The sequence below is a fragment of the Pseudonaja textilis genome, chromosome 14, assembly GCF_049901715.1.
Source record: "Pseudonaja textilis isolate UNSWEBS1 chromosome 14, rPseTex1.2, whole genome shotgun sequence".
NCBI lineage: Eukaryota > Metazoa > Chordata > Lepidosauria > Squamata > Elapidae > Pseudonaja > Pseudonaja textilis.
In genome coordinates, this window is record NC_142003.1 from 167,987 (window position 1) to 189,573 (window position 21,587).

General features: G+C 52.7%; 2 protein-coding genes across 3 annotated transcripts; one reads left to right on the plus strand and one right to left on the minus strand.

The window, feature by feature from the left end:
• Nucleotides 1-25: 25 nt before the first annotated feature.
• POLR3K (RNA polymerase III subunit K) lies at nt 26-604 on the plus strand. The gene is made up of 3 exons (XM_026704541.2): nt 26-158; nt 246-333; nt 413-604. Exons 1-3 carry the CDS (start codon nt 48-50, stop codon nt 538-540), a joined length of 327 nt encoding a protein of 108 aa, XP_026560326.1. The 5' UTR covers nt 26-47; the 3' UTR covers nt 541-604.
• On the minus strand, nt 576-21,578 carry GTF3C1 (general transcription factor IIIC subunit 1). 2 transcript variants are annotated; one of them, XM_087912653.1, is made up of 37 exons: nt 21,324-21,578; nt 20,951-21,154; nt 20,143-20,316; nt 19,548-19,691; nt 19,049-19,145; nt 17,753-17,876; nt 17,223-17,381; nt 16,304-16,419; nt 15,800-16,166; nt 14,922-15,085; nt 14,479-14,618; nt 14,153-14,306; nt 13,254-13,357; nt 12,762-12,922; nt 12,366-12,620; nt 11,811-11,956; nt 11,465-11,562; nt 10,615-10,711; nt 9,607-9,784; nt 9,262-9,403; nt 8,823-8,958; nt 8,225-8,309; nt 7,607-7,795; nt 7,239-7,396; nt 6,966-7,108; nt 6,508-6,589; nt 5,849-5,961; nt 5,461-5,523; nt 5,021-5,114; nt 4,425-4,597; nt 3,943-4,230; nt 3,473-3,741; nt 3,019-3,293; nt 2,093-2,567; nt 1,734-1,773; nt 1,043-1,229; nt 576-823 (listed from the first exon to the last, which is right to left on the minus strand). In XM_087912653.1, the coding sequence occupies exons 1-37, from the start codon at nt 21,542-21,544 to the stop codon at nt 602-604; spliced, it is 6,237 nt and encodes a 2,078-aa protein (XP_087768779.1). In that variant the 5' UTR covers nt 21,545-21,578; the 3' UTR covers nt 576-601. The 2 variants fall into 2 exon arrangements, with proteins under 2 accessions (XP_087768779.1, XP_087768778.1); XM_087912652.1 differs by having other exon boundaries at nt 14,479-14,621.
• Nucleotides 21,579-21,587: the final 9 nt, after the last annotated feature.

Consider the following 21,587-nt stretch of genomic DNA (forward strand, 5'->3'; position numbering starts at 1 on the left):
CCGGAAGTAGCTTCCATCGCGCAGGCGGACGTCCGGGGCGCGCCGAGATGCTGCTCTTTTGCCCGGCCTGCGGGAACGTGCTGGTGGCCGAGGAAGGCGCCCGCTGCCACCGGTTCGCTTGCACCACCTGCCCCTATGTGCGCAACGTCACGCGCAAGGTGGGTGTCCGCGAGGGACGGGGAGGGCTTCTTCCTTGCGCGCGCACTTGCCCTCCGCCTCCACTCACCCCCTCCCCGCGTTGCCAGGTGACGAGCCGGCGGTACCCGAAGCTGAAGGAAGTGGACGACGTGCTGGGCGGGGCCGCCGCCTGGGAGAACGTGGACTCGACCGCAGGTGCGTGGGGGCGGGGCGCGTGGGGGCGTGGGGCGCGCCAACCCCTCCCCCGACTGACTCCTCCCCCCTCCCTCCGCAGAGCCCTGCCCCAAGTGCGGCCACCCGCGCGCCTACTTCATGCAGCTGCAGACGCGCTCGGCCGACGAGCCCATGACCACCTTCTACAAGTGCTGCAGCGGCCGCTGCGGCCACCGCTGGCGGGACTGAGCGGCCCGACGGAGGAGGAAGGCAGCCGGGAGTCCATTTAATAAAGCCGCTTTATTCGCTCTCACCGGGCCGCCCCCGCGCCCCACTTGTTCCAATTCAGTTCGTAGGGGAAGACCCTGCCCATTTTCAGGGTGCAGTCGATGGCCGGCTCGTAGAAGGCGGCCGCAGCGTCGCTCAGCTTGCCGCCGGGGAGCGCTTCTTCCCAGGTAGGCTTGGAGAAGAGCGAGGCGGCGCTGCGCCTTTGGAAGTGGAATTTCCTGATGCAGCCTAGAGACTCCAGAGCCTGCAAGGAGCACAGAGGGCCCGTCAGCTGGGGAGGGAGGGGGGCGCTCCAGTTAGGAACTGCCTGATAGCTCAGCTGCAGTAACCTACGGAAAGGAGGCCCGGCATTCTGGGGGTCGGGAAAAGGGTTGTCCCAGGCTGGGAAGCTGGTTTTGGATGGTGCCCATGCCGGATCCCAAGCAGCTGCCATTACATGACCTGCCCCACCAAGCACACCCACCTGTAGGATCTCCAGGAGAGCCACTGGCTGCAGGACGCCCAGGTAGTGGTGCTGCAGGGCTGCTTCTGTGATGCCAGGTTTGGTCATAATGTGGCCGAGCACTCCTTCCATGATCCCTTTGCAGACTGGTTTGTTCAGACTGCCGTCCACAATGCGCCAAGGCCGCCCCACGAAGCAGATGCTATCCCTGCTTAGGAGAATGAGCCAATTCACTGGGTGCAAATAGCCTCTTTCCTGGCATCAGGAAATGTTTGGGAAGATGCATCCAGTAACTGTAGTGCAACACTGTCGTTCATTCTGCTTTATGTCCTATCTGTCCTGCCTCCAAGTCCACTCCCATCTTAACATCAAATTAGAGGCTCCTTTGGCATCTGGGAAGCCGAGGGCCGTCCCTGCTTTGCCCTCTTTACCGTATCTGCACAGAATGCCTTTCATAAAACCCTGGAAATCAATCCAGAGAAAGCTATTTCATAGAGAGCTTGCTCTGCATAAAACTAAGCAAAACATAGACGCTCCTGCTGCAGCCCCAAAGATTACAACTCAAGATGAGAATTCCAGACCTTTAGTGTGTCTACAGATGAACGGCTGGAATAAAAGCACTTCCTATTTTCCTGTTATCCTTGCTGTTTCCCAATTGCACAACAAACACAACTGCTACAAAGTTGTTTTTGCTTACCATCTGCATGCTTACCTTCTTGTTTCAACCTGAAGTGACTGCCTTGCCGCACATCCTAGGGAAGAGCAGGAAAGACCATGAGCCACAGAAAGACCCATCTTATTCCTACTGAATAAACATTTAGTGTGATCAGCAGAGTTGCTACGGAACGAGTTTTAGTTGATCGAGGAGGTTCCGTTTCATGGAGTGATGAAGAAAACAGCATCGAGACAAGGATCACCAATGAGATGTGTTGATAGATTTTCTTGTCTCTGGGAGAGGGCCTCCCCCCCCCCACCCCGGTGCAAAATTTAAGCCATCTACCTACTCCAATCCCTCCAACCCGCTTCCTTTCTGGAGGGTCTCCGCGCAGTTCAGGAGGGCTTCAAACTTACCACGGAGCGTTTCACTCTCCTCTTGGAATGATAAGGAATCCTCATGGGGCTCTCGGCTGGGCATTCCCCCATCCAAGGCTCCTCTGCCAGGGGGGGGCATGGCTTTTTCCCTGCAGGAAGGGATGCCCGCCCCGCACTTCTGCATGGCAGCTCCTCCTTGTGTTGCAGGGGTCCTGGCTGCCTCCAAACATGGGGGGTTTGAGGAAAAAGTCCTTGTTTCTGGAACCCCCTCTTCTCCCCTCGGCCTTTTCCTGGCTGGTTCTTCTCTTGCTACTGCTGCGGCACAGGAGGCAGCCTCCCCTCCTTGCCCAGCAGGGTCCCTCTCCCTCTTCATATGTGGCTCTTTGCCTGGCAGGTTCTGACTGATGTCCTTGAGACTCACAGAATGCAACAGCCACGGACTTGCAAATCTTTTTGCCACCAGCCGGGTAGTTTTCCCACCTACTTCCAACACCTGCTCCAAATCAAGAAGATCCTAAATGGGAGGAGAGGGGTGTCATGACCCACAAAGTTTGTAGGTGAAAAACAGGCAGACGGTGACAGGCTTCTGACCCACAAAGGATCAGAAAATTCACCTCCCCAACCTGAATCGAATGTGCTCAATTGCAGTGTTCGTTTCATTAGATTTAGATGCTGCCTGACTCCAAGGCAATGCTGGGCACTGACAATTTTAAACAAAAGAACCAGATAAAATATAAAAGAAATTAACATCCATCTGGGGGATACATCCATCATGTATCCAAACTGCATCTAACAATGGGACCCCAGCCAGCACAGTTAAGAATTCTGTTTTTTTTTTCCTTTGGGGGGGGAGGGGAAGGGAAGGGGGTAGTATAATTGTGCAGTGCTCTAGGACGGCATTTTGGTTAGGAGGCTGCAAAGGAGCTCTCACTCTGGGCTTTTTCCTCCCTCTCATCCATACCAACCTGAAGATATTGCTGCAAAACCTCAGTGCGCCCCAAAACAGCTTCTTTGTAATGCTGGAACTGCCTGGCAAGATTCACCTGGTCCACCCCAAAGTGTGAAGTGGCCTCTATGGCAGAGAAGATCTCAAGGGCTGCAGCAGCATCTCCAGGGCTGTGATTGTAATGATCCAGCAACTGAAGTTTGGGATCACCCTCTTCTGGGACCCGGAGACATTTGGTGAAGGAGCTGGGGAGGCAAGAGGCTCCAACCGGCATGTCCTCCAGATCAGATGGGACTGTGGGCACAAACGCAAGTCCTTTGGCTGACAGGAAGCGCAGACCCAGATAGCTGCTCCCCAGGCCTAGGCCAAAGGCAAGCAGAGGCCACCATAATGATGGCTTCTTCTGAAACAGGACAAAGGAGAAACTATTGTGGCACCATTTGTCCAAGAACGCCTCTACCCAGGAGACTGACCTTCAGCCAAGAGGCTGTTTTGGGCAGGTGTTGCTCTCAGCTTCACTTTCACCTGGCAGGAATCAACCACAATGTTGTCTGTGGGACTCAAATTCCGGGTGTTGATGATCCCTGGGGCACAATAGCCTCTCATGAGCAGGTAGTTAGTACGTGAGGCCTGCCGGGCCTTCACCTCAATCTGGCGCTTATTGACTTGGTTCTCCTCCGCGTCATCGTCGTCGTCGTCCTCCTCCTCCTCCTCCTCCTCCTCCAGCCCATCTTTCCCTAAGCTACAAGAGGCAGGGAGGAGTGAAATGTCAGTAGGGCTGGAGTAGAAGGCTGGTCTTACGCTTGGATCAGCAAGCAGAAGATTACAGCCGGCCTACCTTCCAAGAGAAAGGCACGGCACAATTAAAGGTTTGAGATTCAGTTAAAAAATATTAATTGAATCCAAACACCCAAATCTGGCTGGAGACACTGTGGCTTCCTACCTCTTGATGACTTCATTCTCCACCATGGTGCTGTCAACCACGACAATCTGCTCTGGGATTGCAACGTCTACAGAAACCAGGCCGAGAGAGAAGAGGGCCAGCAGAGCAGAGCAGTAGCCTCCTGGCCCATCTAAAGGAAACGTTACCATCTCAGCCCCAAGGAGGGGGTTGTCTTGATCCTTAAAGGAAAAGCTGGAAACAGCATCCTGTTTTCCAGCTTCTTTGAGTTTCAAGAGAAACTGGTAAGCTTCGCTGCAAAGGGTGCTGGGAAACCGCCAGGTGAACACTCTGGGGAGAACCAGGAAAGAAGAGACTGTCTCAACAGACAGGACTTGGAAGCAGGAGGCCAGGGGGCCCCCAATTTCTGGACAGCAGGAACTGTTGTCCACAGCCTGAGGAAAACCGCTTCCCACTTGGCTGGCTACACATCCTTCATGTTCGGCCCTGCCAATTCAGGATGGAAGGAGAGGCAAGGCACCAACCTGTAGTAACTCTGAGAGAGCTGGTAAGACATGGGCACGAAGGGCAGTGCCCGATTTTTCTTGGGGCCCAGGCTGTGATTACCCCGGCGGCGGTTCACCAAGCCCCTCTTCTGACAATCCAAGAAAGCTTTCACCAGGATGTCGTCCTGATAGTCACGGTAGAGGCGGAAGGTCTGCCGATGGAAAAGCCCCTTTCAGTGCCTTCGGCAGCCCCCCCCCCCAACTCCCCTTGAGGAGGGGCACCTCCCCCGATGCTTCACAGCCGCTTTGTTGGTCTAGCTGTGGACAGGAGGGGGCACCTGGCCGAGACCCTCACCCTATCCCCGACTTGAGGCCCCAGTCCTTCTGCAGTGTCAGGGCCACTCCTAGATCCAGTGTCACAGAGGGAGGCTGAGGGAGGCAAAGGGGAGTCCAGAGCTAAGCGCTGACTGATAGGTCCACTTCTGGGATGGGATGGAACAACGAACATTTGTAGAGTGGCCAAAAGCATTCTCTGCTGCAGAGCAAATCAGGTCTCTAACTCCCACACCACTTGTTGGTATCCTCTAGGAAATGGCCCTTCCTAGAACCCCAAAAGCCCACCTTGTTCTTCTCACCTGGAAGGACTGGAAGGACTTCATCTGGTTGTTGGAGAGAGCCAGCGTGCTTTGGATCAGGTTCTGCAGCACCAGAAAGTGGATGTCAGCCACGCTGAAAGGAAGAGGAAGAGGCGGGAAGCCACAGCTGGCTTAGCCCAAGCCTGGCTCCGGAGTTTCCGTTCAGGCATCCCCATGGCAGGCTCAGCAGGGGCCCCACCCACTTCTCTGGAGGGGGCAGCCTCATCCCAACCCCTGTGGCTTGTCTCTCTCCCCCCCAGTTGAAGCCGTTCTGCTCTGTCTGGCTTTCAGTGACCCTCCTGTGTGACTGCAACTCTCAATCAGGGAGACCATCAGGAAGCCCCTCTTGTGGAGGCCAGGTGTCGGGAAGGGCTTCTGCCTTTCCCACGGAAAGGGGCTCTGCAAGCAGAGAGGCCCAAGAGCCGAACCTGCCGCCTCACCTGCACAGCTCGTCTTCTTTTCTGCCACAGCTGGTTTCATTTCCAATAGCCAGAACCCGGAACCTGGAGAAAGGCCAGAAGGAAGGCAACTCTCCTCAGGCTGGAGGGGACCTGGGACCTGTTCCTGAGCTGGAAAGCAACTGCACAGCGGCAGAGGGGCTGCCTGGGTCGAGGCAGAGCTCTGCCTGTGCAGCTGAACTGAAAGAGACCCGTCCCCTGGAACAAACACCCCACCCCACCCCCCAAAAGCCCCGGCTGCCCAATTGCACAGCACCTTCTCCCCTGCGCCCTCTAGTGAAGCTCCCCCTGAAACAGAGGCAAAGGCAGTTGCCCCCCTGGCAATGCAGAGCCCTAAAGACGGGCGGGCTTGGCAAAGGTTGCCACCCACCTGAGGAAAAGGTCCTGCAAGGTGTCCGGAATGGCTGGCCTGGGAATGCCCAGCGTGGAGCTGAACTTCTCCTTCAGTCTCTCCACAAAGTCCTTGAACTCTTCGGAACAGACCTTTTCACAAGAACACCAGAAATCCTATCTTAGCACCGTGAAGCTCTGGGAAGTAACAGACCTGAAATCATCTCCCCCTCTGCACTCTTGAAACAGGTGAGAGAGAATCAGCTGTTGCGCTGGACTGGCTAGGAATTCCAGGTTGGAGAAAGCTAAGATCCCAAAGGTTTTTAAATGGGTCAGGCAAGCAATGTGTCATCCCCGTCCCCCAATCCTGCCTTAAGAGCACCGACCCCCTGGCAGCAGCTGCAGAAGGACTGAAAAAGGGGGCGGGGTGGGGCGGGTGGGGGGGAGAGCAGAGTGAATGTGCCTCCTGAGAGCATGCTGGGTCTGGACCAGAACAAGTCTGGAGCTGCTGGAAGGAAGGGAATTGGCAGCAGTCCTGCCTCCCTCCCCTTCCCCTTCCCCTTCCCCCTGAATGGGTGTCCCTTGCTTCTGCTGGAGGTGGCACACCAGCAGAGGCTCCTGCTTGGCTCCTGGTGTTGCAACCCACTGGCCTTTCTGGGGAAAGAACCCAGGAGAACCAACTCCAGCAACCTTTCTCACCTTGGCATCCTGATAATCACTCTTCCTACTCATGAAGTCCTCAATCAGGGCTCTGTCTTGGTAAACTTCAGCAAGGCAAACTCTACAAAGGACAAAAGCCCAACCTGAGGAGCCATTTTCTTCCGGACTGCCCCGTCCTTCTGGGGAGAGCACTCCCCTCCCCATAGGCACGTCCAGGAGCTACAGTCTTCCCCACAATCGGGACAGGCAGGCAGCAGCACTGGACTCAATCCCAGCTTCTCCCCCAAGGGAGGCAAGGGCCCACTCCAAGAAGATGGGGAAGATCTCTGCAGAGGCCATGGGTCACTCGTTGCAGGCAAGGGTTTGGTGGAGATCAAACAGCTGGAGAGCAAAGCCCCGAGGAATCTAAAAGCAGCCGAGGGGGGTTCAGGATTACACCCGCCCCCTCCACAAATGGGTAACTTTTCAAGTCAAAGCTGCTCCGAGGGAAGCCTCACTTGTAGCTGAGGTAGGTCTGGGGGTTTTTGACAATGTAGCGAGCCCGGCGCCCAACGGAATGAGAAGTCTTGTCTAGCGATTCCTCAAAGCTGCCGTGCATGATGTCTCGGACCACCTGCCAGGGGACGAACGGCCCCTTCACCTGCAGGGAGCAAAAGAGCAGCAGCTCCCCTTCAGAGCCCCACCTCCCTTCCCTCCCCGGGCGGCAGGGGCTGGCCATGGCTGTGGCCCTCCGCTCGCCGCTCTCGGCCTCGGCTGATGCCGGCCAGTACCTTGGCATTCAGAACGTTGCTTGCAATGCGGCAGAGCATCAGCAGGCTGTCCTCCTGCACGGTCCACATCACGCGCAGGCGGGTCATCCTCTGCAAAGCCCTCCGGTCCACCTCATCGTGGTAGCGTGGCTTCGGGTTCTTTGCCTCGGGATTCCCGTCTGAGCAGAGGGAGAGCAGCAAGCCAGGTTTCATTCACAAGCCAGAGCTTCTGCCTCAGATTAGTTTTAACGCTCTGCTGCCCAGACTTGTGGTGAGCAATGGATAATTACATCCACAGGACTCTAAAAGGGCAGGCTGAACAGGAGGGCCAACCACCCCAAGAATGTGCGTGCAAGCTCTGCACCCGGAGCCTCTTGCTGATGTGCTACCTCTCTTCCTCTTCCTCTTCTTTGTCTTCTTCCCCGTGTCCTTCTTCAGCCGCTTCCTCTTCTGGCTCTTCCCGCCCCTCACCCTCTGGCTCCGGTCCAGGTTTGCCTCTTTCTCAATCGCCAGGTCTTCCCTCTGTAGAGCAGGCTCCGAAGTGAACAGACTCTCTTTCCAGAGGGCACTGGGGGCCCCTGAGGGTGACGAGAAAGGCAGGAGAAAAGCACGGAGGATGTAAGCATCCTGGCTGCGTTCCCCTTAGCCCACCTGCTGGCCAGGAAGTCCTTCCCATGAGGAACTGGGAGGTGGAAGAGACACTCCCAACAACCCCTTTCCACTCCCTGCTAGCCATGTTAGCAGGCCAACCTAGCATGCAACAGAAGCAGCCCGTGCACAAATCAAAGCCAGCAGAGGATTCAGTCACTGAAATGGATCAAGCCCTTTCATGCTGAGTAATCCCAGCAACCTGTTCTCTCCTTGTAGTGTGAAAACCTCCTGAGACCAGCTCCTGCTGCTCCACTGCAGCTGAGGCGGCATCAAAGAGAGCCCCTTCCTAAACCGCCCTCCGGGTGCCAAGCCCCCTTGTAGCTCGTGCGCTCACACTCCCTGTTCTGTCCCCTTACCTCCTCCAAGGCCAAGCGGCAGTGACCGCTTGGGCAGGAAGGTCTGCAGCCGGACCAGGTGCCCAGCTTCAGAGGCTGCATTTTCCTGGAGGTAAAGAATTGGGGGTGGGGGAGTTAGTGGGGGAGGAGAGCAAAGGCTGTTGAAGAACAAATTTGGGGGGTGGACATAAAAGCTACTAACGTAACGAAAAGGGTTTCCCCTCGTCCTTATCTTTCTCTCCCTACCCCAGGGGGAACCCCGAGACGGGGCTCTTCTGCTGCCAACCCTCACCCCCAGCTGGTGGGAGGGGCACTGCCGGGAAGTCCAGCAGGACCAGGAGGGGGCACTGCCCCCGGGTTCCTTCCAAGCACTTGAACCAGAGGGCAGGGGCGTTCCGTTTGGTGTCCGGCCTCATTCACTATGGGAAGGGATCCAGATAATTCGCCGCCTTGCACTAGTCAGAATTGGGACAATTAAAAAGAGATTTCCAAGAATAAGGCAGAAATCCAAACGTTTATCAGAAAAAAGGGTCACTGCCATTCCTGAAAGTCGACTTTTTTGCTAACCACGCAGTAGAGCAGGGCAGAGAACAAGGACAGCTTTGTGGAAAAGCCTCACCTTCCGAGTCTTATTAATGATGTAGCTTGTCCAGATCCAGTTGCGTTTCAAGTGACTGTAAAAGCTGGAGTCTAAACCGCCTGCCCCGAGCCCGTCCCCTGGGACAGAGCCCTCGTCCTCCACCTCTCTGCGTCCTCTGGAAGACAAACAGCCCGGTGAGCAACTCTTCTCCCAAGTCTCCATCCGGATGGAGGTGGGCACTTTGTGGTCCTTTGCCTGCCCTCTCCCGAGAACCAAGCCACGCCTCCAGCAGGACCCCACACGCCACGCCACTGTTAGCAGGGTGGAAAGTATAAGCAGCCACCCGGGGGGGTGGGGGGGTGGGGAAGCCCTTCTCGCCCCTCTGACAGAGAAGGCACAGAGCCTGCTCCCACCGCCCATCTCCAGGCAAAAGAGGGCCGAGTCTTTCCTGCAACCCTCCACAGCCGGGGAGACGTACGTTGTGTATACCAGCATGGCACACTTGCGCTCCAGGTTGTGCTTGTGAGCCGCTGATTCTTGATCCAGGGCTACGTCTGAGAGAGCTTCGGCCTCTCCAGCCGGAGCGCTACTCCTTTTCACACGGGGCTGGCGAATAATCCCTGAAGCGAGCAACAGACGCCGTCAGCTGAGGCAGCAGCCAGATGCAAACAGATCCCCTCACAGTGGGAGGGCCGGGGGGGGGCGGGGCGGCGGCTGAGGGTGAGCCAGAGGCCGGGGTCAGGCAAGCCAGGGATGGAGAAGAATTGGGTGGCTGGCCATCCATCCTGGAAGCAGGGTCGGGGGCTGGTGGCCAGCATCCTACCGAGGGGTGTGTTGAGGCAGACACACTGCAGGTCAAACCAGAAGTTCTCCACATCCTGGAGAGTGCCCAGGTTATAGTGGCGCTTGTCAAACGGGCGGCTGCTTTGAGCCAGGTTGTAATGGGGTTCACAGATGGTGGTATCCACAATCACTGCTTTTTTCTTCAAGTACACAAACACCTGCATGAGGTTGAAAAGGCTCAGATCAAGGCTCCTTCTGGTCAGGAGGAAAGCAAACATGCAGATTTCTAGATTCAGGCAACAGAAAAGCGACAGGCCAGTAATCCTGGCATCCAGTTTGATTTGAAAACAAGCAAAGGCATCGAGTCACTCTAGCTATTCCTTTTGACGTATTTCTTGGAAAGCCCCACTTTCATTCACAACCCTTATAATATATAGGAAATGGTGCTCAGACTTATTAAAAGGGTTGCATGTGATGACTGAGCTCAAACTGCCCTATTCTGCCCAGTGCACCTTATACAAAGGCCTAGTTCTCCTGAGAAGTTCCCCATAACGCTGGGAAAGAGGCAGGGAAGGAGAACCGCATGGTCAGTAGCAGCAAGATGGATGGACTCCTTCGCAGGAGCAACAACAGGCAAACTGTTGGAAGCTCTGAAGATGCAGGCTGGGGGACCATCCTATTCACATAGTCCCTAAAAGGCAAGACCAACTTGATGGCATATCATAAATCAATTATCCTGCATGAAGTAAAGTCTATTATTCTATGTTCTAGGAATTGTTGACGGTGTCAACAACAGCCTCTGCAGACATTTCAGTTGTAGTCTAATATCAGAATCGTCTTTAGAATATCATATTTTGTGCTTCTGATCAACTTCTTTCCAACGACTGTCTGTCACAATCAGCGTTCAAGTCTTCAACTTAAAATAGGACACTTCTGCTTTTGCAGGGAACCCTTTCCCTGAAGAATGTTGTTTCTCTTGCATTAATTTAAATAATACAGCATAGCATTCAGTTTCAGAAAAAAGTACAGAAATAACAACACACATTACCTGATCTTTTTCTTGAAATTTCTCTGTGGGGCCAAACTGCAGTAATCCCATATAACATAGCCGCTGTAGGCTTTCCATTACTGAAAAGATGTATCTCCTGTAGTCATACATTGCAGTTGAAAATTACTGGACTGCTTCTCAATCGTAAGAAATCAGCCAAATATCTCTACTGTTAACTCAAATCAACAGCAACTCTAAAAGCTAAACACGCTGCATAGTTATCAAAGTGCAAGTCTAAGAACATACTACAAGATATAAGACCCAATATGTGGCTGCCTCCTCCGCTTGATGAATTTCCACACGAAAGAAACTGACTGTAACAGTGCTCTGAGGGTCAGCAGTGCAGGAACCCTCCATCCACAGAGTTCTTCTTTGGGGCACAAGTGACCAGGCTCAAAGGATCCTACTCTGCACGCTGTTACGTCAAGACCAGAGCTCTGGAGGGGGCTCTAATGCTAGGAAAGGGACTAAGAAAACAACCAGCTGCAGCTGCAGTGGGGGTGGGGGTGCTCTTAGAAGTCTGAAGGGCCAGGTTGGGGGAGAGATCTTCCTACAGAAAATCCGTGGTCATTCAGACCAGAACATTGACTTGATGGCACATAATCAATCAATCCAGCTAGTCAAAGGATAAGTACTGGTAACGTAACATTCCATTCTCTGATCCCCAAAGTCATCCCTCAAGATAAGGACATTTTTGTGCCAGGTGACATTTTAGGGCAAGTCGTATTAGTGAGCTTCTCTTGCCAACATTCTACATCTCATCAGAATCAAACAGTGCCCGGAGAGCCTCCCTTGGAATAGTTGCACCCTCTCCCCTTTCCTGGAACAGCCCCGATGAACCAGAACCCACCGCTTGTAAAGGAGCTGCTGTCGAACCGATCTGGGAAGGTTTCTGATGAGCGTATGTTTCCTTAGAGAGTCCCTCAGATAATCTTCCAGGTTATCGACCTATATTAATTTCATACAGCAGAATGCAAGATTGGCAACCAAGCCTTAATCCGCTTCATCCTGCAGCTGAGAGCTAAGCCCAGAGACTCATCAGGGAGGAGAACGACCGACTCCGGCCTGTGACGTAGGACCTGGAGAGGACTTTATAGGCCCACTAGTCCCCCGCTTTGCCCTCCCAGAAAAGGCTTGGGGTCAACCCGGTTTCAAGTGCATTTGCTCCTGAAAAGCTCTAAATTTGAAGCCCTCACCTTATAGCTCACTTGAACTATCTGGACAAAGATGGACAAAGGCAGACAGAGGAGGAGGTCACTAACAAGTGCCCAGCCATGTCCAAACTCCCGGTGGCCTGGCAGAGGAGGGATGTGACGCTTCCAGGAGGCCTCGTCCACATACACTGCAAGGAAAAAGGGAAGTGGTGCAGGGCATTTCACCCAGGGGGTGTTCAGGATACGTTCGCTTTTCAGCCACCCCCAGAAATGGAGAGTCACCCCTTTCGCCTTGCCTTTATTGAAATAGGCTGCTGCAGACAGACAGGGAAGCTGTGCCGACCATGACAGCACCTCAGATAGGCCTGGTTGCCTGGATTTGGGGTGGAGTGGCTGGGGGACAGAAGAACTGGCTCCAGAGGGAATGGGAGAGGATACGTTATGGAGGCCATCATGTCCCCTGAGCAGAAAGCTGCCTGTTATGGAAACGGGCAGGCCAGAATTGATACAGCTTTGTCAGAGAGGGCTGCCTTGGCTAAACTGTGAATAAGGTGGGAGACATTTCCTGGCAGTTATGCTTTTGAGCTGGATCTTTACCTTTCTGCTCTCCGAGCTCCAGGTCTCCTTCTTGGGCAGGAACCTCGGGGCTTCGCAGAGACGCCTTGTCACCTGCTGCATCAAGTGGACGGCTGGAGGAGGCACAGTCTATGTCCTCTCCCAGCAGCCCACAGCCGGGTCTCCTCCTCTGCCAGCTGGCAGGATGTCCATAGATCAGGTACCAGACAAAGAGGTGAGTCATCTTTAAGCGTGGCATTTTGGGTAGGAAACCCAGGGAGCGCCCAAGGCCTGGCACTGGAAAAACAAAAAAACAACAACAGATGCTATTTCTCCTTAGGAAATCCAGAGTCAAACACCTGCTGCTGCTGCTGCTGTGTTTCAAACTGCAGCCCTTAACTCACTTCCCATGGCAGAGCAGAAAAGGTTCCCTGTTACCTGTAATGGGATGGTAGTTGAATTTGGCAACGCACACCTTCTCACCAGCTGTTTCGCTTTGGCAAGAAAAAGTACAATCTTTCCTTTCCTTCAGGGTGGTCTCAGCTCCAGACTCCTGCCCTTTGGAGTCCGGAGACAACGGGATCTGCTGGACTTTAATCCTGAAAATGAGGGAGAAAAAGAGAGCAAAATCTTGGCTTCAATAATCTGTTGGCTGGACAGAAATTCTACTGTCGTCAGTGAACCGCAAGGTCAGGGCAGCTCTTGCCAGCGAATTCCCATCTGTTTATCCTCAAAATCTCTGCAAGGATTTGCAAGTCAGATTTGCAAGTCAAACGCAGGACAGCCCGTCCGTGGGGAAAAGAACCCCGCCAGGAGAGGGGTCCCTGACAGGCAGGGCCTCTGAACCTCTTGGGCTCAGAAGGGCCCCGCCTCCACCAGCCAGCACTGGGCAGCAGTTCCCTCCCATCCGCCAGACCTTTGGGAACTTGCCTGTTCACAGAACTTGAATTGGAGATGCGGAAACGCACTTGCTCAATGGCACTTTTCACCAGGGGGTCCCCTGGAGTCACAGACGGATCAACCACAAATTCAACCTGTCAAGAAAAGAATCCAGAGGGCACGCATTTATGTATGTATGTATGTATGTATGTATGTATGTATGTATGTATCACCTTTATTATTTTTTATAAAACTCAAGGCACCAAACTTATCAACACAACTTCCTCCTCTTATTTTCCCCATAACAATAACCCTGTGAAGAGGATTGGGCTGAGAGACTGGCCCAAAGTCAGCCAGCTGGCTTACATGGATAATAGGGCAGACGGGAAGTCATGGTCCCCCACCTTCTAGCCTGCTGCTTTAACCACTAACCCACTGGCTCTCTCCTCACTCCGCAAGAGTCCCTGATTTTTCCATTCTCCGGCTGGGACAGAGCCCTCAAGGTAGGGGGGAGCCTTGCTGAAACAAATCCTCCAGTCTGCCCCACAGCTCCAGCCTATGCAAGCTAAGCAAGAGGGGCTCAAAGCTGCAAAGAGAGTCCAGCTGGCAATGCTCCCTGGGGAGAAGAGGCTGCCTCGTAAAAGGATGTCCGCCGCTTCCAAACACTTTCTTTATTTGAAAAGGAAAAAAAAATCCCCATAAAAAAAATCCGAAGCGCTTGATAAGAAAACCTCTGGCGGAGCTGGCAGGGGCTGGGCGGCTCTGTCTGCTGAGCCCTGAACTCCCAGCCGCCTTCTTCCCTTGAATTCAGTTGTTTGGCAAGACCGTTGCTTCCGAGACTCTTCTATGCGGGCAAAACGAGTCCCTTGGGGGAGAAAGAGCAGGCCCTTCCTTGCCCTGCCTGCCCCAGGAGCTGCTCCTCCAGCCTTTGGGAAGGGGAGGAGGGCTACCTTGCGGCTGATGCCGTCCTGGATAACGGTGGTGCGGAAGAGGCGCAGAAGGCCTTCCTGGGAGAGCTTCTGGACTAAGCGGACAATGGATTTCTTGCAGCACCTGGTGACGACCCCCTCTTGCTTCTCCTGGTCCATGATCATCTTCTGAAGCCTGAAAGAAGGAGCCAACTGAGGATTCCTTTCTGCAGGGGCAGCCGGAGAGGAGGACTCGCCGCAGGAGCGACTCTTCTCGAGGCAGCTTACGAGGACCCGAAGGACTGGCAGTCTCTTTGCCCCCTGGCCTGCTCGCTGCCTGGCAGGCAGGCTCTGCCCCTCCAACTCACACAAACAAACTCTCGATCAAGCGCAGATTTCGGACTGCCTCGATAATGAGGTTCCTACGTTTCAGCAGGCGGTAGGTCTCATGGGATCGCTCCACTGGGGGTGCCTGCGAGCTCTTCTCTTTCTTCTTTTCATCACAACTCTTCTAGGGCAGAGTCAGAAAACGGCACGTAAGCAAGTCTGGTAAAAAGCTGATAAATCCAGTGAGCACCCGGACCTGAGCCCCTGAGAGAGCTTCCCCACAACACAAAAGAGAGCAAGGACAGCCGAGCTGGCCAGGAAAGGGCCCTCCTCAACCTGGACTGGGCCACGGTCTGCTTGGCTCGGCTTGCCCATCTGCACTGTCTAGGCATGGGTTGAAGGGAGACCCTGCCCCCCTCCCCCCCCGCAGCTGCAGCCCCTGCCCAGCTTTGCCATCACCAGCTTCCAAGCCTTGGATTCTTACTTTGAGGGTTTCAGGCAGGACTTCTTCAACCACGGCTGCATCACCAGAGACAGCTTTGAAACGGGCACAGCTGGAGCGGCTGGCTTCTGACCTGAGCCAGTCCAGAGCAGAATCCCTGCCTTCCAAGTATTCCAGAGGGAGCAGAGACGACCTCTTCTTCTTAGCTGTTTGGGGAAGAAGGACATCCCAAGTGAGTGGCTTCCTCAGGCAGTTTCCACAAGGCTTTGCTGCTGAAAAAGAAGGCGAAGGGCCCCTCCAACCACTCTCTTTGTTGAGCCAGGAATTGAATCCAAAGAAAACAAGTATTGGGCAAACAATCTGCCCTTAGACACTGGTTAGTAACTTTTCACTTTAATATAGTCAGTTGGTCTGGGGTAGGGGAGAAGGCATTGACCTAAAAATCGGGAGAGTGTGAGTTTTAAGCTTCCCTTTGGCTGGAAAGGTAGGCTGGGTGGTTTTTTGGCCAGTCGTTCTCTCATCCCACCTCAGTGTTGTTGCTGGCAAAGGGGGGAGGTATGTGTACCACCTTGTACTGGCCCATGATAATAGAAAATGCTCTGAGCAACTCCAAATGTTTAGAAGGTGCTCCGAGTCTTCTCTCCTGAGCTCATTCCAGTTAATATCCCATTTCAGAGCCTGGCAATTTTCCCAGGGCCCCAAACTCCGTTCTCAACCAATGCAGAGGAAGGTTTACGCTGGTTGTATTAAGAACAGCAGAACAGGGGTTCCCGGCACAAGGCTGACACCATAAAGGCAAGACGTGGCCAGGGACACGTGGCCAAGGGAAGGTTTGGGTTTTCCTAGGGAAAATGAACCATGTTTGATCTCCGGTGCTTTGGGCGCCTTCCGCCGGGCAACATGCAAAGCCCATTCAGTACCTTTCTTTCTTGCTGACTGGCCTAGCCCACCTCCTCCTTCAAAATCAAGCCTGGGCAGGGCCTGTGCATTGCCCTTCTTCTGCCTTGCCCCGCCTTTCGCTTCCTCTTCCTTCTCCAGTTCCAGGGCGACTGCCTGCCCTTCCTCCTCCTCCTCCTCTTCCTCCTCCTCCTCTTCCTCCTCTTCCTCTGCCAGCGAGAGCTGTTCTCCAGGCAAAGGGTCATCATGTACAAGAGCTATGCTGGCCTGAGCCAGCTTCTCACTCCGAGCCTTCTCCCGTTCAAACTGCCGGCTCAGGTTGCTCTGTTCTGCATACATCCGCGCAATGTATTTGGTTGTCCGTTGCCTGCCCTCGTCCTCCATGAACCCCTAAGCAAAAAAGAGCACAGCTGTCATCTCTGCCTTGTCCTCAAGGCTCCCCAAATGTCTTTGGGAAACGGGGCAAAGCCAGTGGACAATCCTTCCCCCCATTTTTACTGACCACAAAAGGGACTCTGGAGTATTACCTTGATCACTTTATATCTCTCTAACAAGCGACACAGCATCCGGGCTTCCAGCTTTCCCACGTTCATCGCAGCTCGAAGTTCTGCCTGAGAAATACCTTTGGTCCCCCAGCTTTCAACTGTGAAGCAGAGAAAGTGGGAATGAGCAAGTCGGAAGGAGAACGCTGAGCACCAAGTCCCAGCAACAGCAAGAACTGGGTCTGAAGCAGCATCAACTCAGCCTACCTGGAGAAAAGGATGTTCCAGACCTCAGCCATGCCAGACCCACCTTTAGCTACTGGTTCAACCCTTTCTGCCAGGGGAAGGTAGACTTAGCTTTGATCCTGGCCAGGAATGTCCTCCTGGAGCATCAGCCCTGCTCTGCTGAAGATTGGCCCTTGAAGCTCAGAAGAAACCCAGAGGGTGGGCTGGTAGACTGCTCAGTACAGTCTCTGTGAGAGTCAAGAGATCTGAGGAGTCATGTTGCAAAATCTCTATCCCATTTGGGGTCTGGGGTTAAATATTTCAGCTAGAAAGAAGGGTCTGTGACTAATTCAGGGGGTAGAACAGAAACAACCCTACAGGTTAACAAGGCTGGAGGTAGTAAGTGCCAAACTCATGTCACAGTCTGATTTCCCCCGTGTTCATGAACCTTATTAGATAAGCAGAGAACTTCACATATTATTTGACTTAGGCTACTGTGAAGTTACATTGTGTACTGCCAAGAACTGGCTGGCTTACAAACCCAACAAATAAAGAAGTAAATAAAAATCTGTTCCATTTTGAAAATCCAAATTCAAATTGCACTGAAAAATTAAGCAAGGCTAGACTTCATGAGTACTAAGTTGTCCCTCTGCCACAATGGCCAAACGAGCTGTTTTTACCCTGCAACCAAATGGCATCAGCTGAAAGCCACAGCAAAAGCAACCCAGACAATACCCACTCAGCTCATATGCTTGTGCCAGCATGTCCTTTTCATACACAATGTCCACAGGCTGCACGGTTTTGGCAATCATTTCTTCATCGTCATCGTCGTGGAAGTCAGCCACCTTCTTCTGATATTCCTTCACTAGCTTTAAACAACGGACCATGACTTGAGTTCCTGAGAATGAATAAACCCAAAAGGATTGTGCAATGGCTGGAGACAGCCTGCATAGTCTCCCCAATCCTGGCATCGAAGACGCAGTATTGAAGCCCAATTTAATCCTTGCTGGATGGCACTGCCAAAGAAACCCAGTCCTGCCCCCCCCCAGCCTCACACACTTGCTCCCGTTCTCAGCATCTCCCAGAGGCCCCAGTGAGCCCAGTTCAATGCCAGGGAGGTAACTGGGGGCGGGGAGACTCCTGTCCATGCACTTCTTTTAACCCTGCGATCACTTTAACGTCTGGGCAGATCTGAGTCCTCAGGAAAACCACAAGTCCCCGCTCCCCTTTCTTCCTGGGCGACCTCCACGCGACTTTCCCCTCGCTTACCCTTCTTTGTCTTGAAAGGCCTCCCGTCAGAACACACGTCCCGCAGCGGAACAGAGACTATCTTGCCCAAGTTGGCATTCAGCATGTACTGGTAGAGGCGCTTAAAGGTTTTTTCACACAGACCCTGTACAGCAGCCAGAGGAGGGCGGCATGGGAAGCAAACGTGTATTTTTCCCAATTAGCCAAGTTTCCCCACCTGCTCAGTATGAGTTAACTTGAGACACAGTCAAAGTATGGTTTTTCCCACATTCATGCATTTTGGAACAAAGTAAAGGAAAAGTTAATGCTATTTTTGTGTTCCTGATATATTTCCGATTTATGCTCTCTCACCATTCCAATGAAAGTAACTTTAATTTACCGGCAGCTATTCTAAAACACCCCTCCAAGTATGTTATTACAACGCTGCACTAATAACAATTGAGTGAAAAGCAAGGCAGAATAGTCTCTATTTGGCTCCCGAGGCAAAGATACCATCTGCTTTGAGAAGGTCCTGCTTTGTGCCAACAAAAAGGTGGCATTGGCATCCAGGGCTCGGAAAGTGCTCCCAAGCGATGAGCTCCCGTTCATCCAGTTCACGTGGAAGGAGCCAATAAAGAAGGGAGGGCAAACCTGGACAGCCTCCCCACCCCCAACACACACACACTTTCTCACCATTGCCTATTCAGAGATTCATGGAAGTTCACATGAAAAACAGCCACCTTGGTTATTCAGGAAGACAGCCGCAAGTTTGCCAGTTCACCGGATAGAACAGAAAACCTGCTCTAATAGACTAAAAGATATACTGGGTTGTAAAATAAAAGGAACCTACTTGCTAGGATACCTATAACCTTATTTTTTTCGTTATCTTGTATTAAAGATGGGAATCTTGCTTTCAGTTTGAGTTGGCTACCAAGAGCCTAGCAACAGCAAGAATTCAACAACCGCTTAGACCCTAATGGGGCTTGAATTCTTTTGTGCCCATAACTTCCCAGGTTTGGCAACAGGATAGGAGACTTTTGGGGAAAAGCGGAAAGAGCAGAAACAAACATGTGGATTCTCAGGCAGGGAGCCTGTACAGAAATAAAATAAGGGCGCTCTTGGAGATCCTATAGCTGAACCTCCACCTCAGCTTTTGTCACAGCTGCAGAAAATCCCCAGGGTCCATGTGGTCTCAAAAGATAGACATTTGTAATGCTTGTGACACTCTGAAGAACAGGTGCCAGGTCTGAAGATTCTGCCCATTGAAGGGGCAGATGCTGCCAACAGATATCCAAGCACTGACATGCAGTCTTTGATTTCAAAAGCCCCCAATCTTACCAGCTCTTCCTTTATGTTGCCCAGGGTTTCCATCTGACCTGGCCGGCTACTCAGCATGCCAGAGAGCTTCTCCATAAGAATATCGTATTTGCTCCTCCTAAAACCCAAGATGCATCAATGAACAAATGCTATATTGCCACTGTCTTGTCTGCTCTCATAAGGAAACTCACACCTTGCAAAAACTGACTGCTACCAAGACTCCTGGCCCTCTGCTAATTTCCGAGACCCCAATGAGCAAATTTCTGTAATGAAAGAGGCCTTCTCTTTCTTGAAGTATCTCTCTTAGGCAATCAGTTAGTCATCAGAGGCAGAGATTAGTCCCCTGTCTCCAAAATGCAGAAGAAAAGGAAACTCAGATCAAAAAAGCAAACCAAAAGTGATAAAACCTAATATGATTAGAGGCAGAGTGGGAATAGTGACATTTGGGGCTTTCAAACATGCTCAACCGCTTGAAAGGAGCACAAATGAAAGCTCAAGTATGAACCTGCCAAGCGCATACCTGTCAATATGAAAGCGGCTGAGAAGCAGAAGAATGGAGTGCTGTTGGATCCCTGAGGGCAACCTAATCACATGGGACTGCATTGAGATCAGCCCATTTTGGATCAGGACTTTTCGATGATAGTGAAGCTTTCCAGCATCCACCCTATAAAAGATTAGCCTCCATCATGTTTGGAACATACAGATGGCACAACAGCTAACCTCCCCCCCTTTTTTTTTTAACAAAAATGAGAAGGCGGCAAACAAGAACCTACATTTCTGCATCAACTAAATTTCTTAAATGAGCCTAAGTCTTAAGGTGATAATTGCTAAGCCAACAAAGGTGATGGTCCCTTGCCTCAAAGGTTTTGTACCTACAATGAAACTGAAGCTTGGCTCAGTGCAAAGAAATTCTCTGGGATAACGTTATCCCATTGTTATAGCAGTATTTTATGCTTCCCTCTGAAGGGATGCATCCTCCTGACTAACAGAGAAGTTGCAGTCATTATTAGCTTATAAAATATGTCAGTAGCAAACCAAGTTGTTATCTGTGGGAGTATCTGTGCACGGAACCTTCCTTTCTGGCATTATTACATAAGCCAACACTTACAACTTACTTAAAAGCCACACTGAGGTCTTTTTGGAGCTCTCCTTGCCAGCGAGCCCGTCCTAATCGCTCCAAAATGCAGTAGGAAAAGTCAGGAAGCTTTAAGTCTGGATCCCCTTCCCAACCTATTAGTGCCCTATGGCGCAGTACCTGCGAGGCAACAAGGACCAGCCTTTCTCCCCAACTGCAAAGTAAAAAGAAGAGTCACTTTGAGAATCCCCAAAAGAAAGACAGCACTTTCTGTGCTCCAGCAATATTGTTGCCAGCTAACTAAATTGTAGGTAGACCATGTCAGCCAGAAGCGCACAAAGCAATAACAATTTCTCCCACAGCTCATCGATTAATGGGCAACTGTTATTTTTCTTCTGGTGACCACACCTTTAAAGCCCCCCATGGCTACCTGAAGAATTACTTCTCTTCATTTGCCTATGCCTGTCCAATTCAATCCAGCTGAATGGGTACATGTCATGTTCCGTACATTAAAAGAATACAATTTGGTGGCATCCAGTTATTCCTGCCCTTTGGAATAAGCTCCCTCCAGAGATAAACGTGGGGTCCTTGGTGCTTTTTGAGCTGGGTTCTTTTCTTACAGACATTTCATTGCCCAAACTGGGTAACATTAGTTCTAGCAGGAAGAGCAGTTTGTCCACATTTTATATTTTAGTGGCTTGCCCTTTCAAACGTTGCTGGGAATGGTTTTGGTGATACCTTGGTTGGGCTGTTTACTGTTAGATAGTTTGGCGCTCCTTGATCGGGGCACGGTTTACTGCACGTGGGTATTAAAAAGCAGAGGGCCGCACCAATCAAAACTCACTCACTTCTCATAAGCCTCCACGTAGGTGCAGCAGGGCTGCATGTCTTTGGTCCGGATCCGATCAGTAATGTCCAGCCTCTCTTTCAAATACTGGCAGGAGCCCTGGACGTCCTCGTCCAAAATCATATGCACCGGGTAAATGTCGCTTAATGGAACGGGATCCCGCTTGGTCTCCAGAATTCCCGTCTCAAGATCGATTTCCTCATATCTGGAAACGAACAAAAACCTTTTTGGCCAAACTGCTCCGACCCGCGATTCCCCCCAGTCCGTTGGAGGAAAGGGAAAGCCGGAACGCTCAGCACCGCGACCCCCACCCCGGCTGAGCCAACTGCGGCGCCCGCAATCGCTCCCCCGCCGGCCCTCCGGACAGGCCTCACCGGTCGAAGAGGCGCAGCGGCGGGCGCGGCTGGGGCAGCAGATGGAAGCGGAGCTCGGCCTGCGCAGCCAGCGTGGCCCACAGCAGCTGCCGGGCGCCCGGCTCCAGGGGTAGCGGGAAGGGCGGGACGCGGCCCGCCAGCCGGTCCCAGAGCGCGCCGGGGGTGACGCCGTCCAGCCCCTCCAGGGCCACCTCGTCCAGCGCAGCCCACAGCGCCTCCATGGCTGCCGGGCGCCCGATGAGCGGCGGCGCGCAGGAAGTGACG